This window comes from Carettochelys insculpta, chromosome 15, assembly GCF_033958435.1.
Source record: "Carettochelys insculpta isolate YL-2023 chromosome 15, ASM3395843v1, whole genome shotgun sequence".
In the NCBI taxonomy this organism is placed as follows: Eukaryota; Metazoa; Chordata; order Testudines; family Carettochelyidae; genus Carettochelys; species Carettochelys insculpta.
Genome location: NC_134151.1, coordinates 17000626 through 17013596, shown reverse-complemented (window position 1 = coordinate 17013596; position 12971 = coordinate 17000626). Strand labels below are relative to the sequence as shown.

At 45.7% G+C, this 12971-nt stretch overlaps 1 protein-coding gene and 1 long non-coding RNA gene across 2 annotated transcripts in view; both read left to right on the top strand.

Moving 5' to 3' along the window:
* LOC142021275 (uncharacterized) overlaps nucleotides 1-12388 on the top strand; it is a 59291-nt gene extending 46903 nt beyond the window's left edge. Inside the window, exon 3 of the long non-coding RNA XR_012647648.1 lies at nucleotides 12256-12388. This is a non-coding gene — a long non-coding RNA (uncharacterized LOC142021275). The remainder of the gene's footprint in view (nucleotides 1-12255) is intronic.
* On the top strand, nucleotides 8251-11282 carry DUSP1 (dual specificity phosphatase 1). The gene is made up of 4 exons (XM_075009867.1): nucleotides 8251-8907; nucleotides 9065-9213; nucleotides 9418-9637; nucleotides 10216-11282. The coding sequence occupies exons 1-4, from the start codon at nucleotides 8538-8540 to the stop codon at nucleotides 10584-10586; spliced, it is 1110 nt and encodes a 369-aa protein (XP_074865968.1). The 5' UTR covers nucleotides 8251-8537; the 3' UTR covers nucleotides 10587-11282.
* Nucleotides 12389-12971: the final 583 nt, after the last annotated feature.

Genomic DNA, 12971 nt, shown 5'->3' with positions numbered 1-12971 from the left:
GCTATGTCTACGCTAGCCAAAAAGTGCTTTACTAATGAAGGGCCGAAATACATATTCAGTTCCTCATTAGCACGCGGGCGGCCATGGCACTTTGAAATTGACGTGGCTTGCCGCTGCGCGGCTCGTCCAGACGGGGCTCCTTTTCAAAGTCCCCTTATTCCCATCTGCTCATAGAAATAAGGGGACTTTGAAGTAGCCGGGGCCCTTTCAAAAAGGAGCCCTGTTTGAACGAGCCGTGTCAATTTCAAAGTGCTACGGCTGCCCGCATGCTAATGAGGCGCTGAATATGTATTTCAGTGCTTCATTAGTAAACTTTGAAATGGCCATTTGCATGGCCATTTCAAAGTTTTTGGCTAGTGTACACACGGCCTTCATGTTTCATTGCAGACAATTAATTAGCTGTAATACCAGTTTGACTAAGGCCATAAGTATTGTTACCCTCACACTGCCAGCTGCTGAGTGCCTGTTGAATGGTGCTTGTGGCATCAGTTCCCACAAATTTCAACCAGAGAAACAGTGCTTAGAATTTCTGAAAATAAAGACCAAATTGTCCCAAGTGGGACACCCGAAATCAATGGCTGCTTTTGAAAACTGACCTTTAAGTCACTTGCTCAAGGCCACACAGCAGCATAAAGTCAGAGTGAGGAACAGAAGAGAGCTATCATAACTCCCAAGGCCTGTTCAAGCAAATCTGGGGTCTGCTATAAAACCTCTCTTTTGGGCCATCCCCAGGTGGAGATTTTCTGTTGAACAGAAGAAGAGAAAATCTAAACTATACCCCAGCAAAGGCTGGGATGAAGAAAGGGATGATGTTATTCCCCAAAGGGGGAGAGGGGCTACTTGTCTGTATGGCAGTCACACTCCTCACCATAATCACTCTACCACTGAACAGCAATAGCACTCAGCTTCCAGTTAGTCAGAAACCGTTCACACTGCACACAGTCAGATATGAGCATGTACAGAAAATACTGTACTGGATTTTGAGCCTCCCTGTCATTAGATGAGATTCCCAACCCAGAGCCTCCTGTAGGGACAGGAAATAGGAGTGTGCGGTGTGCTATACCACTTCCAGATTTTCCACCCAGCTTTCCCATTCCCAGGTGTCATCCCCATCAGCACCAAGTCCCAGACTCTGTGGCCTGCTAGCTTTGACATTCCCCAGGGTCCCACTGCCCACCAACCCAATGGGCTACCAAGTCGCTGACCCTGGAGGCTGCACTGTCACTCAGGGTCACGCCACCAGTCCTAGGATCTGCAGCCACCTCCAGTTGTGGCTAAGCAGCCAACTCTCCCAAACTGGACACCATTTGCTGCAAAGCATCCAGTCCATCCAGTCTGGGAGAGGTGGCAAATCCTAGGTGTGAGACCAGGCTGGGGTGTGAACAGGTATGTGTGGGGGGAGCAGCTCAGCATCCACACCCTAAAAATAGTTCCAGCTCCACCGGATACACCTGTTACATAATCTGAACTGGTCTCATGGACAATTAAATACGTTCCTCCCTACTCTTGCCTCTGCAACATTATGAAGTTGATAAAATTAGAACTTGGACAGAACTGAAGAAGAAGGGACAGTCCCCATCCTGGACATAAATCTATAAAGAAATCTAATTATCTGTAGTATATCTGATTGGCAGTTCTGGGTTAATGGCATTTTACCTGTTAATTTATTTAATCATGTCCTTTTTTTTCCCTCCTTCTTGTGAATTTGTCTTGATTTTTACAAAATCAACACGTTTGTAACAGATATGCTGGGTTGTGAAACTGAGTTTAGGGAAAATGTTACACAAGCTAAAGAAATTAAACCAACAGTGTTCTAGTTTCCCCCACATCTGTTTCACTGTAGAATTGATCTTGCTTATCTTTATTCGTGCAAAGGACATGCTGAAGTCAGTAAAACACAGTAAAGCTATGTCTACACAGCGAGATTTTTTCAAAATAATTTACACAATTTGCACTATGCAAATTGCGTAAATTATTTCAAAATGCATTATTCCAAACTTGGTGTCATCCACAGGGCACCAAATTTCAGAATAAGGGGCTATGCCAAATGTTCCATTACTCCTCGTATGAGGAAGGGTACCAGAACCAGAATTGTGTGCCCAAAAGAGCAGTGATATTTCAGGCGATGTGAAAAGCCACAGAGTTGCTATTTTGGGATACTTTTGTACACTGAAATAGCACCCACCATGTACATATAGCTTAACAGGCCACATTCAAACCTGCTACAGTTCTGATTTCCATGGAGTTGCAGTCATATGTGGTCTGGATTTGGCCCTGAGTCACATCAAAAACTTCTGCTGCCATCTTAGCTCTCTGTAGGTTTGAAAGCTAAGAAAGTAAATACCAAATGTATGGTAGAAATCTGTGTAAATGGAAGGATCCCAGGTCAGACGTTATCTGTGATCATCACAGGACTGATAAACAAATCAGCATTAGAGTAAATCAGTGAAGTTTTCCATGGACTTTTCTCTGTTACATTCTCAGTCCCAGATAAGTATCAGGTTGAAATACGAAGCCTCTTCACTCTGAAAAAAGAAATGAAGTCTTCCATCACACTGTCCATACACACAACAAATGTGACTCTGAAATTATGGTGATACCACTGTGCAGTGAGTCTCCTGCTCCAAGTATGTTATCATCCTCATGTGGTTTTCATATCTACTGACGTGTTCAACGTACTCTTAAAACAACAATGAACTCACAGCCCCATGACGCTAACATTAAAATAATGTGGATTCTGCACTAATAGGACCCACCCCACATGATGATCAAAGGGCCCCCTCCCTCCTTAGCGCCAGTGCAGAGTCCTTTTTCTGTTGTTATTATTTACACAATGACATTTTAGTCCGTTCAGAAGCAAGGATTTGTTTAGGAGTGAAGAGTTAACTTGGAGTTTCCTTTTTTAAGACAGGAAGTCAAACCCTACTTTAAGTTTATTGTTCTGCTAAGCCATAATACTGCAAAGGTATTAAAGCAGGCTCTTTAAATGTGGCTTTAACACTCTGTTTTGTCTTTCATTACCTCAACTTTTAAAGGACATTTATTTCTAATAAAAGGCAAGGAAATTATTCTTTGGCTATCAGAACTTCCTAACAACACAAGTTTTACACTGGTGTAATTCCATTTATATTTTGTGCCTCCTGCTTTATTGTAGTGTAAGCAAAGTCAGAATCAAAGTTCCCTTCTCTCCTCCTCTGGTCACAAAACCAACAGGCACAACTTACATTGCCATCATTTGGCAATAATTTTTCTACTGGGGTGCTGAGAGCTACTGAAGCCAGCTAAACCCTGTATATAATGGAAACCATTTCAAGCCAGAGGGTGATGCAGCACCCTCCTGCACTCTTAGTTCTAGTGCCTGTGTCATTTGGGTGGCTTCCCCTAGGATACAGAGTGCCACAGTGGTGCTCTTTTTGCACTTCCCTGCAGCAGCTAGAGTTAATTAGACCCAATATTTAATACTCTGTTGCAGATTGATAGCAATGTTTTGGAAAAGGCTAGCTGCTATTGAGGTGCATTCTAACTATTGTTTAAAGACCAGAGATACCATTCTTCATTTAAGCTCAGGAAAATAAAAGCTTGCTAGATGGAAAAAAATCATTTTTATTTCACTGCTATGCTTGAGTAATTTTAAAGCAGCAAAACGATAAGTTGTTAAAGTTGCTGGAATCAGTGAAAAGAAAACATGCTCCCAAGTCAAGGATGAAAGTAATTTACATTTCTTACAGGTACTGTTGTATTGCTCCCCTCCTCTCTCCACTGTACTTCCCCCCTACCCCAGCCAGGCTTTTTGTCTTTTTTTCGTTTTTTTCCTGTGTCAGTTCATTCAAGGACATAGTGATTGCCCAGTTTCACCCAAATATTGCACCGTGCCACTTTAAACTATTGCTGGATTCCACCTTTTTCCTGTCTGAAATGTTTCCTGAGTACACTAGATCCCTGACTTACATGGAGATTGTGTTCTTGGCAACCCCGCATAAGTCCCTTGAGTGGCAGGGAACTGGGAACCAGGTGGCAGCCTGGCTCATGGCTCCCCTCCACTGGCGGGACCCGGAAAACTGACCAGCAGGATCAGCCCCAACTAAATCAACCCACCCAGGACTTTGTCAAGCTGGGACTTAAAAATCTCTAAGGATGGAGATTTCATCAACTTTCTAGGTACTTGTATATGCAATAAGTAGAAGTTGTTCCAAGACAAATTCTAAATCAGAGCTTCAGCTCTTGGTCTATTCTTTCTTGTGGATTTTTGTTGTTATTGTTTTCTTTGGTATGGTTAAAAGACTATTACTCAATTGATTATTGATAATTATCATTATTATTGTTCCCGTAAAAGAGGAGATTGTGAATACCAGGTCACTAAAACTTGGATTACAGTATTGTAAAGAGTCTAAGTTATACATAATAACCTCACTAATGGCAACATGGTATGCAGCACATCCAACAGACGACGTGACCTATTCAGAGCAAATGGCCACTCTGCTGTCAGTAGAATATTTCACTGATCCTGCTGCTTGGGCATTAATGATTTACTGGAAATGATGTGCTGTACACTGCCTCCATGGTCCTAGTGGCTGCTAGGGGTCTGGTACATGAAGCATTGGAACATATGACTCCTTCACATACAATCTGTCTCTAAATCATGATGTTGTTATATTAGCAATAATAAATACATAGAAATGAGAAAGTGCAACCCTGTTTTTGTTCTTAAGGAGAAGAAAAGATTTGCTTTGAATCTGCATCTTTGTCCGAGGCATCATAGTTTGGCAGAGTGGAGGCAATTGCACAATCAATCAGTTAATCAGCTTCAGATTGGCAGTTAGTCAGTACATCCCCAGCTAGCTGGGCAGAAGGTTCTGGATGGCTGTGGGACTCTTGGTCGGGTGCAGATCAGTATGAAAGTCAAGAGTTTCTAGAAGGTTGCAGGGCATGTTGTTGTTTTAGGACTTACAAAGAAGGTTCTGGAACTTTCTGAAATAGCTGGTCAGTAATAGTCGGTCAGGAGCCTGGGAAGAAAGTTCTGGAAAGTCTCAGAAAAGTGTGGCAGTTGGGAAATTAGAAAGTCACCAAAGGGAGTCCCAAATAGTTTGAGGGAGTTAAAAGAAAGGAGAACAGGGAAAGTTTGTCTGGAAAGGTACAGCTGGAAAAAAGGAATGGTAAGAGAGTACTGCTGAACGAGGGCAGGGAAGGAGCAAGGCAGAGAAGAAAAAAAAAAGAACAGTTGGATGGGGGCAAGACTGGGAAACGGAAAAGAAAACATAGAGAGACAAGAGGAGCCTGCTTCCCCGTAGGTGAACAGTGACAACAACAGAGAAAATGCAGAGCAAGGGGAAAACAAATTGTGAGACTGTGTTAGAACCCAGGCATCCAGGAAGGGGAAGCAAAAGTAACTGTGATTGGAAGCCCTGAATAAGAAATACCCCAGTGGGCTGAGGGGAGCTGATCACCCACAGGGAAAAACAACTTTTGGGAAGCCTTGCTACATCGGTAGGGTGACAAGAGGTCCCCTTTTGAAGGGACAGTCCCCTATTTAAGCCGTCTCACAACTTCCTTTAAAACGGCCAACTTGTCCTGTATTTTCGTCTCTCCCTGTCACTACTGGAGGGTTGCAGGTCCTGCTGCTGGCCAGCTCCCTGGTCACCAGCCACCTGCCCACCAGTGGTGAGTGGAGAGGTATCCAGTAGCCAACAGTGTGGGTGGGTGTACAAAGCTGGTGGCGGAGTTAAGATGCAGTGCACAGGGATGGCTACTCCCCCGCTGCTCTGGCAACACTGCGTTTTGGTCCTTGGACAGCAAGGCCTTGCCCACTGCCCCGTGTCTAGCTGGCACTGGCTACAATTATTGGTGACTGTGGACAGGTGCCAAGCAATGGCTGGTTATATGTTGCCTTTGCTGCCCACCTATCAGCCCTGTATGGGATCCCCCTCTCTCTGTCCTCTCCCTGCTTTGCCCCTTGGAGCCCCACTGCCATGTGAAACGTGCTGTTCCTGCATATTCCCCCAGTTGGGCACTACTTGCTCCCAGTGCTGTGTGGAGAACCAGTCCCTGATTGGAGCACTGAGTTCCCAATAGTCTGGCTGGCAGGCTTGTTCCTTCCCCACTGCCTGTGGCTGGGCTGATAATCTGGCCAAGACCCTCTGCTTTTGGTAGAGCTGAGCCCTGCATGTGCCAAAGTCCTGCACAGTGCTGGTACAGGGAAGCCTCTCTGCCCCTCAGCTAAACGCTGGCGTAGTGGTCAGGTGAGTGAGGAGTGATTTTCAGCTTGTTCACTCCCAATCCTGTAGGCTCCACAGCAGTGCCCAGGGCAGGGCCTTAGCACCCTCTTCACTCCCCTGTAAACTTACGTCCTTCTCCCAGGGAATGTGAGGCTGCTCCATCCACGAGCATCCTCTGCTGAGCCACCTCTCTGGCTGATTCACTGGAGCCCCTGCAGTCAGATTTCCTGGGTCCTGGTGCTCTGTGTATCCATAGGTTTTAACCCCTTCTTGTCCACACTGTTACTGGGGTTCAGGAGGCAGCGGGGTCATGTTGGTGGCTAGCTGCAACCTGATGGTAAGCTGCCTTTTGACATTGTATGGGCTAGAAGGGACAGAGTGCTTCCAGCGACATAGCAGTGGTAAAAGGGGGAAGAGGTGACCTGTCAGATCATCCTTTCTCCTCCCCCATGGCTGGAAGTAGTTCTGCCCTTTCCCTATTGCACTGTAGTAAAAGACTGTTGCTAGCCACATTCTAGTGTGAACACTGGCAGAAATCTGGGGCAGCATGTGACGCTGTGTGCCTCCCCTGTATGTTGCCCCAGGAAGATGGTGTGTCAGGTACTAGGAGGTACCCAGGTACCCAGCCAGGCATGGAAGGTGAAGAGTGCTGGACAGGGAGGGTTGGGTGGGTTGGGCATCCCACAAGTGAGGGAGGTAGGGGTGTGTGTGTGAGAGAGAGAACCCTTCCTGTTTGCACCTCAAAACCTTAAAGGTTAGAAGGTAAATAAAACAAATCCAGCTCAGCAATATTTCTTTTTTAACAGGGACTCAGTCACCTTGATGTTAATTTGAATGTTTGTATGATTACCACTGAAATTCACTTAAATACGAGTAATTTTACAATGAATTCTGCATAAGAAAATAAGGTCATCCTACACATTGGTGAAGTGAAAAAAAAAATCCCAGAGGTTGAACAGCTATACTGCCAGTTATTTGGTAGTCCTGATTTCATGGGAATATTGACTATGCAAAGAATACAATTCCTGGCCTACAGTTTAGTTACATGGATTTTTCTTCCATACAAAATACACAGGGGAATATTGATACCTGTATCTATCTATCTATAGGTATAGCTACATATAGATATCACCTCAGCTGCCCCAGCTGTGGGATTGGCCAGAGATGTGTGGAGCCAGCTGAGTACCAGCTTTTCTTTCTTTCTTTCCTTCTTTCTTACCTTCTTGTGTAAAAAAAAGAAAAGAAAAGAAAAAATGCATATGTGTATATATGCACCCCCTTTCTCTGAAGCCACTTAAATATAGAATTAAAATTGCCTATTCCTGTTCTCTCTCCTTGTGATACTTTTCTCAATACCCCTTTCACATACCAGACATTTGTCAGTATGTGGTGTATGTAGGTAAGCCTCAAGTAAATGTGAGTAGCAGTGTGCTGTCTAAGTCTAAAGAGAAACATGCAGAATCTGCGCCTGTAGTCTCATTCCTAACCTGTAGAGGAATATGGACATAAATTCATGTTGTGAAGAGAGAAGGAACCACTACCAGCTGTGCTTTAAAAGAGCCTGCTGAGCAGTGTGTGATCTATGACCCTGAGTGGAAAAGTTCTAATTCCACCCAGCAGAGGGCAGCTGACAGCCAAACTGCGTGGCCCCGTTATCGCAGGGAGTCTAGGGGTGTGGAAAGACTGCGGGGCAGTACATGCTGTGAAATCCACATGTTCTCAGGGTTTCCGCTGTACACGCTGTGCCTTTCCCCTCCGCCAGTGCCGGGAGGCCCGCTCGCGCCTCCCGGCGCCGCGGCAGCGCGTAGGGTTACATCAGTGGATTTCCTGCCGGCTCAGGCTGGAAGTTTTGTAGCAGCGTTTTGCATTCAAGCTGCTGCCGAAGGACCGATGACGTGAGCGCTCCCGGGCGGGGAGTGTCCGCCCCACACCCCGCCGAGTGACGTCTGTCTCTAGCAGTCACGTGGTCCGGTCTCATTCACAAGGGAAAAAAAGCGGAGCCTATAAAAGGCCAGGCGCGAGCTGCAGCGAGCCAGGACACTGCTACCGCCGAGAGCACGAGGGGAACAAAGAGCGGCTGCAAACGCAGCCTGCGCTCCAGCCGGCTTTGCCTTTGGGCGAGTTAAGAAAGAAATTGACCAGGAGCGCCGCGCGGTTTAAAGCTCTCCGCGCAGAGCCCACCTGAGCCCCAGAAGCAACCAAGGAGCCGGGAGAGCAAACAGCCCCCCGGGGACAAAGGCCGAGCCGCGAGCAACCACGCACAGCTCCGCGTCCCGGACAGCCAGCGGCCGCTCCGAGCTGTCGCTTCCCTCCGCGCCCCGAGCGATGGTCAACATGCAAGTGTGTGCCCTGGATTGCGAGGCGCTGCGGGGGCTGCTGCAGGACCGCGCTGCCCAGTGCCTGGTGCTGGACTGCCGGTCCTTCTTCTCCTTCAACTCCGCGCACATCCTGGGCTCCGCCAACGTCCGCTTCAGCACCATCGTGAAGCGGCGGGCCAAGGGGGCCATGGGGCTGGAGCACATCATCCCCAACGAGGAGCTGCGGGGCCGCCTACTCAGCGGCGGGTACCAAGCCGTGGTGCTGCTAGACGAGCGCAGCTCGGACCTGGAGCTGCCGAAGCGGGACAGCACCATTATGTTGGCCTTGAACACCCTCTGCAGAGAGGCCAGGGACACCCGCATTTGCTTCCTCAAGGGTGAGTCTGGGCAGGGCTCCGGGCATGGGGGGATCAGTACTAAGCCAGGGGAGAGGGAGTGTCTGCCTGGCACAATCTGGCCTTTGTGTTTGCAGGGGCACAGAGGGTGTATGTTTCATCAGTGCTAATAAGACTTTGCCCTTTTCCCCCATTCCAGGAGGGTATGAAGCCTTCTCTTCTGCCTGTGCAGACCTGTGTACCAAGCCAGCTGCCCCCACGGGCCTGAGCCTGCCTCTGAGTGCCAGCGGCATGCCCACCAGTGCGGATTCTGGCTGCAGCTCCTGTGGAACCCCACTCTATGACCAGGTCAGTAGGAACCATGCAAAGCAAGAAGGGATCATTTGAACTGACTTATTGCCCTTGAGAATGGGTATCTCCAAAGGCAATGCCCAGGCACAGAAAATCAAAGAGAGCCAGCATCTGCTTGGCTGTGTGTAACAAAAGGAGGGGAGGCTCTTAAACCACAGAGTGCAGTTAACCAATCCCTTTCCTTTGTTTCTTTTCTTTTAGGGTGGACCAGTGGAAATCCTACCATTTCTCTACTTGGGCAGTGCCTATCATGCCTCCAGAAAGGACATGCTGGATGCTTTGGGGATCACAGCTTTAATCAACGTCTCAGCAAACTGCCCCAACCATTTTGAAGGGCATTACCAGTACAAAAGCATCCCAGTGGAGGACAACCACAAGGCTGACATCAGCTCTTGGTTTAACGAAGCCATTGACTTCATAGGTAAGTGAGTGCTCTCTGCAGCCTGTACTCCCAACAAATCAGCTTGAATTTATCTTCAAGGCAGAAATCTCAGTGGAAAACTCTAGCCCAGTTTAATTTTAAAATACATGGGAAGCTGTTTTCTTGGGTTTTAAAATAATATGAACTAAATCTGTAGCTATTTTATTAGCATCTGTGCTCCCTGCCAGGCAATATTACTAAATGCTGAGGAGATTCCTGGCTTTATAAAGCTTTTTGAAATAGTAAATCAATTCTATGCTAGAAAGTAGTTAGTAAACTTAATCTGGTATTTGACCAATAGGTTTTTATTTTTTAAATGGCAATGACTGTTTCAAACAAGTATCTGTGGCTGAAGGAAACTCTCATATTTTGAATTAAGAGTTTAGTATAGTAACCCCCTATCCAGACTTCTGTTTCCACCAGGGCAAGGGTGTCTTTTGTCTGAAGTACCATGCACACCTTGAGTGTTATGGAAAGAACAAATTTTTTTTAAAAATGTGAAATGACAGCTTCTGTTTATGTAGCATTGCAGCAACCTGACACGTGTATTAACCATATCATGTAATGGATTATTTCAGATTCCGTTAAAAAGGATGGTGGAAGAGTGTTTGTGCACTGCCAGGCTGGCATCTCCCGCTCAGCAACCATCTGCCTTGCTTATCTCATGAGGACCAATCGAGTCAAATTAGATGAGGCCTTTGAGTTTGTGAAGCAGAGGAGGAGCATCATCTCCCCCAATTTCAGCTTCATGGGGCAGCTGCTGCAGTTCGAGTCTCAAGTCCTAGCCCCTAACTGCTCTGCAGAAGCTGGAAGCCCTGCCATGTCTGTATTAGACAGAGGAACCTCAACCACCACTGTCTTTAACTTCCCAGTCTCTATCCCTGTACACCCTACATCCAGTGCTTTAAGCTACCTACAGAGTCCCATAACCACTTCTCCGAGCTGCTGAAGGGCAGAGGAACATTCATTCAGAACACAAAACTTGACTCTTGTCTAAAAAGTGCAATAATCCTGGAGACGGTGTCTTCAGTCATGTTAGTTCTCATGGCGTTCTGTTGGTCTCAGAACAACACATTATCACAAGTGCAGAGGGGCTAATTTGATTCCAGAGAGCTAGATCTTTTTTGAGCTTGCTGGTGTATTTTTGACCAATATCTGGATGTCTACAAAGGAGACAAAACACAGAACACTGCTTTCTTCTCTTGAGATATTGCTCTTCTGTCTGCCAGGTCAAAAAGACTAGTCCTTATTAATTAGCAGACCAACCAGTATTCCCATTTCTGGACATATTAAGCCACAGTGATACTGTTCCCTTTTATATGACAGTCTTGTTATTTATTTATTTTTATGTAGATGCATCGTTCTTGCCTTCACAAGCCTGAAGTTTCATTTCCAGAGAAACAAAATACCTCAGTATTTTTTGCGTACTGTAATCCTGTAAACACATCTTAAACTGTTCCTGTTTCCTAAGCACTGACGTGAAAGCACCAAATGAGTGCTTTTTTTTAAGGTTCCAAGGGTTGTATGTTCATTGATTTATTTATAATGTGAAATAATATATTTCTTCTTATGAAAGAAGACATGGTTTTGTTACATGATTATGACTTTTTTATACAAAGAGAATAAATTATGACATTTCTATTGATATCTGGATGTATATAGTCTGTTTTCTTGATACGCTTAAATTTCACCTAGGCTGTCTCCCATCTCAGGTTGCAGCGTACTACCTAAGAGAAAAGTCCTGGACTCAACTACTTCTGCTTAATGTTGGGGCCAGTGTTCCTTCTATTTTTTCCACCCATAGGCAAAATAATGTTACGTGCACTGAGGCATGTGCAGATGTGTTCCACCAGTAGAAACACAGCCTGCCGACCCTGGGTGCTCTGTTAATCATCTGGGTGGCACCTGAATCTCTTCTGGGCAGCCACCCAAATGCTCAGCATACAGGGAACACTGTTTGGGACCTCAGGGAAATCACAACTCCCTGGTGTCTCAAACAACCCACCTGGAAAAATGGGTTTCTGAAAAAAGGCAGGAACCTTGCTGAAAGCTAGATTCTGCTTCCAGCTAAACTCCACATCAATATATAAATGACTGATAAATCTGCAGTTCCAATAGCGATACAATAGCAGCACTCTGTGCCCTGCTTTAATAAATCACATTATAAAAACTCCAGGCCACCTTCTCAGCTGTGTGAAGTGGTGTTAGCCGCATTGGTATTAACAAAGCTGCGCCAATTTACACCAGCTGAGAAACTGAGGGATGACTAGCAATCACCCTACTGTGAAACAAAATAGATCCCTTCTTTGAGGACTTTCCTTGTTACTTATTTACTCTTAGCACATTAAAGTTTAAGTCTAAAATTTGGCCCATCACTAACAATTGACCTATATTCATAAAGCTCCCCATGAGAAGTCTCATGACTTTTTGTCACTCCTAATGTTTCTTTTTCCAGTCAGGAATATTTGTTACTCCCAATGAAATACCTGTCCTCTTGTGCCACACACTGTGCACAGATCTGAGCATAGCTATGACAGGAAATAGTCTAAACAAATTGTACTGTGTTGAGAGCACATACTTCATTTCTCACTAGGTCAAATTCTGCTCTCTTCCTACAGATTTGCACAAATGTGTGTCTGTTGATTCCAGAAGAGTTACTCCGCATTTACATTGATGCAACGTGGCAGAAGCTATTATGGGCTGTAACAAATACAGAGTTGGGAATTTTTGCCAGTGATATTCATACCACTTTGAAGGTAAGATCTATACCTTGAAGGTAAAGTACTATAAAACAATATGAAATTAGTTATGCAGAGCTTTGTGGGTGGTATAGCTTGAAACTCTCACTGGGAGTTTTCGGGGATATTGTGTGTTCAGCACAGCAGTTGCTGTGTCACGCATGTTACTTCCTGCTGAGCCAACCTAATGATGCAGGGAGAAGGTGGATATGGGTATTTCACCACTTAACTTCCCTCTATATTCAGAATAGTTAAGCTCACTAGCAGTGCTAGGCTTGTGCTCCAGACGAGCGCCACAGCTGCAGCTGTGGCTGGCTTCTTGCACCCAACACACTCACACACCAGCCCCTTACCCCCCTTCACTGCATACATGAGCCTCCTACTGGAACTGCCTTCTCCCCCATAACCTCTCCCTCTTCCCAAATCCCAGAACTCTATCCACCCCCTTTCCTTGCTTCATGGAAATGAACTTGGAAGGTGTTATTGTTCCATGGAATTACACCCACGATTAGGCATTGTGTCTTTAAAATCCAGTGGAGCTAATTCTTCTTTTGAATATCATGCAGCCTCATCGAACATGTGTTTGTACAGATGCA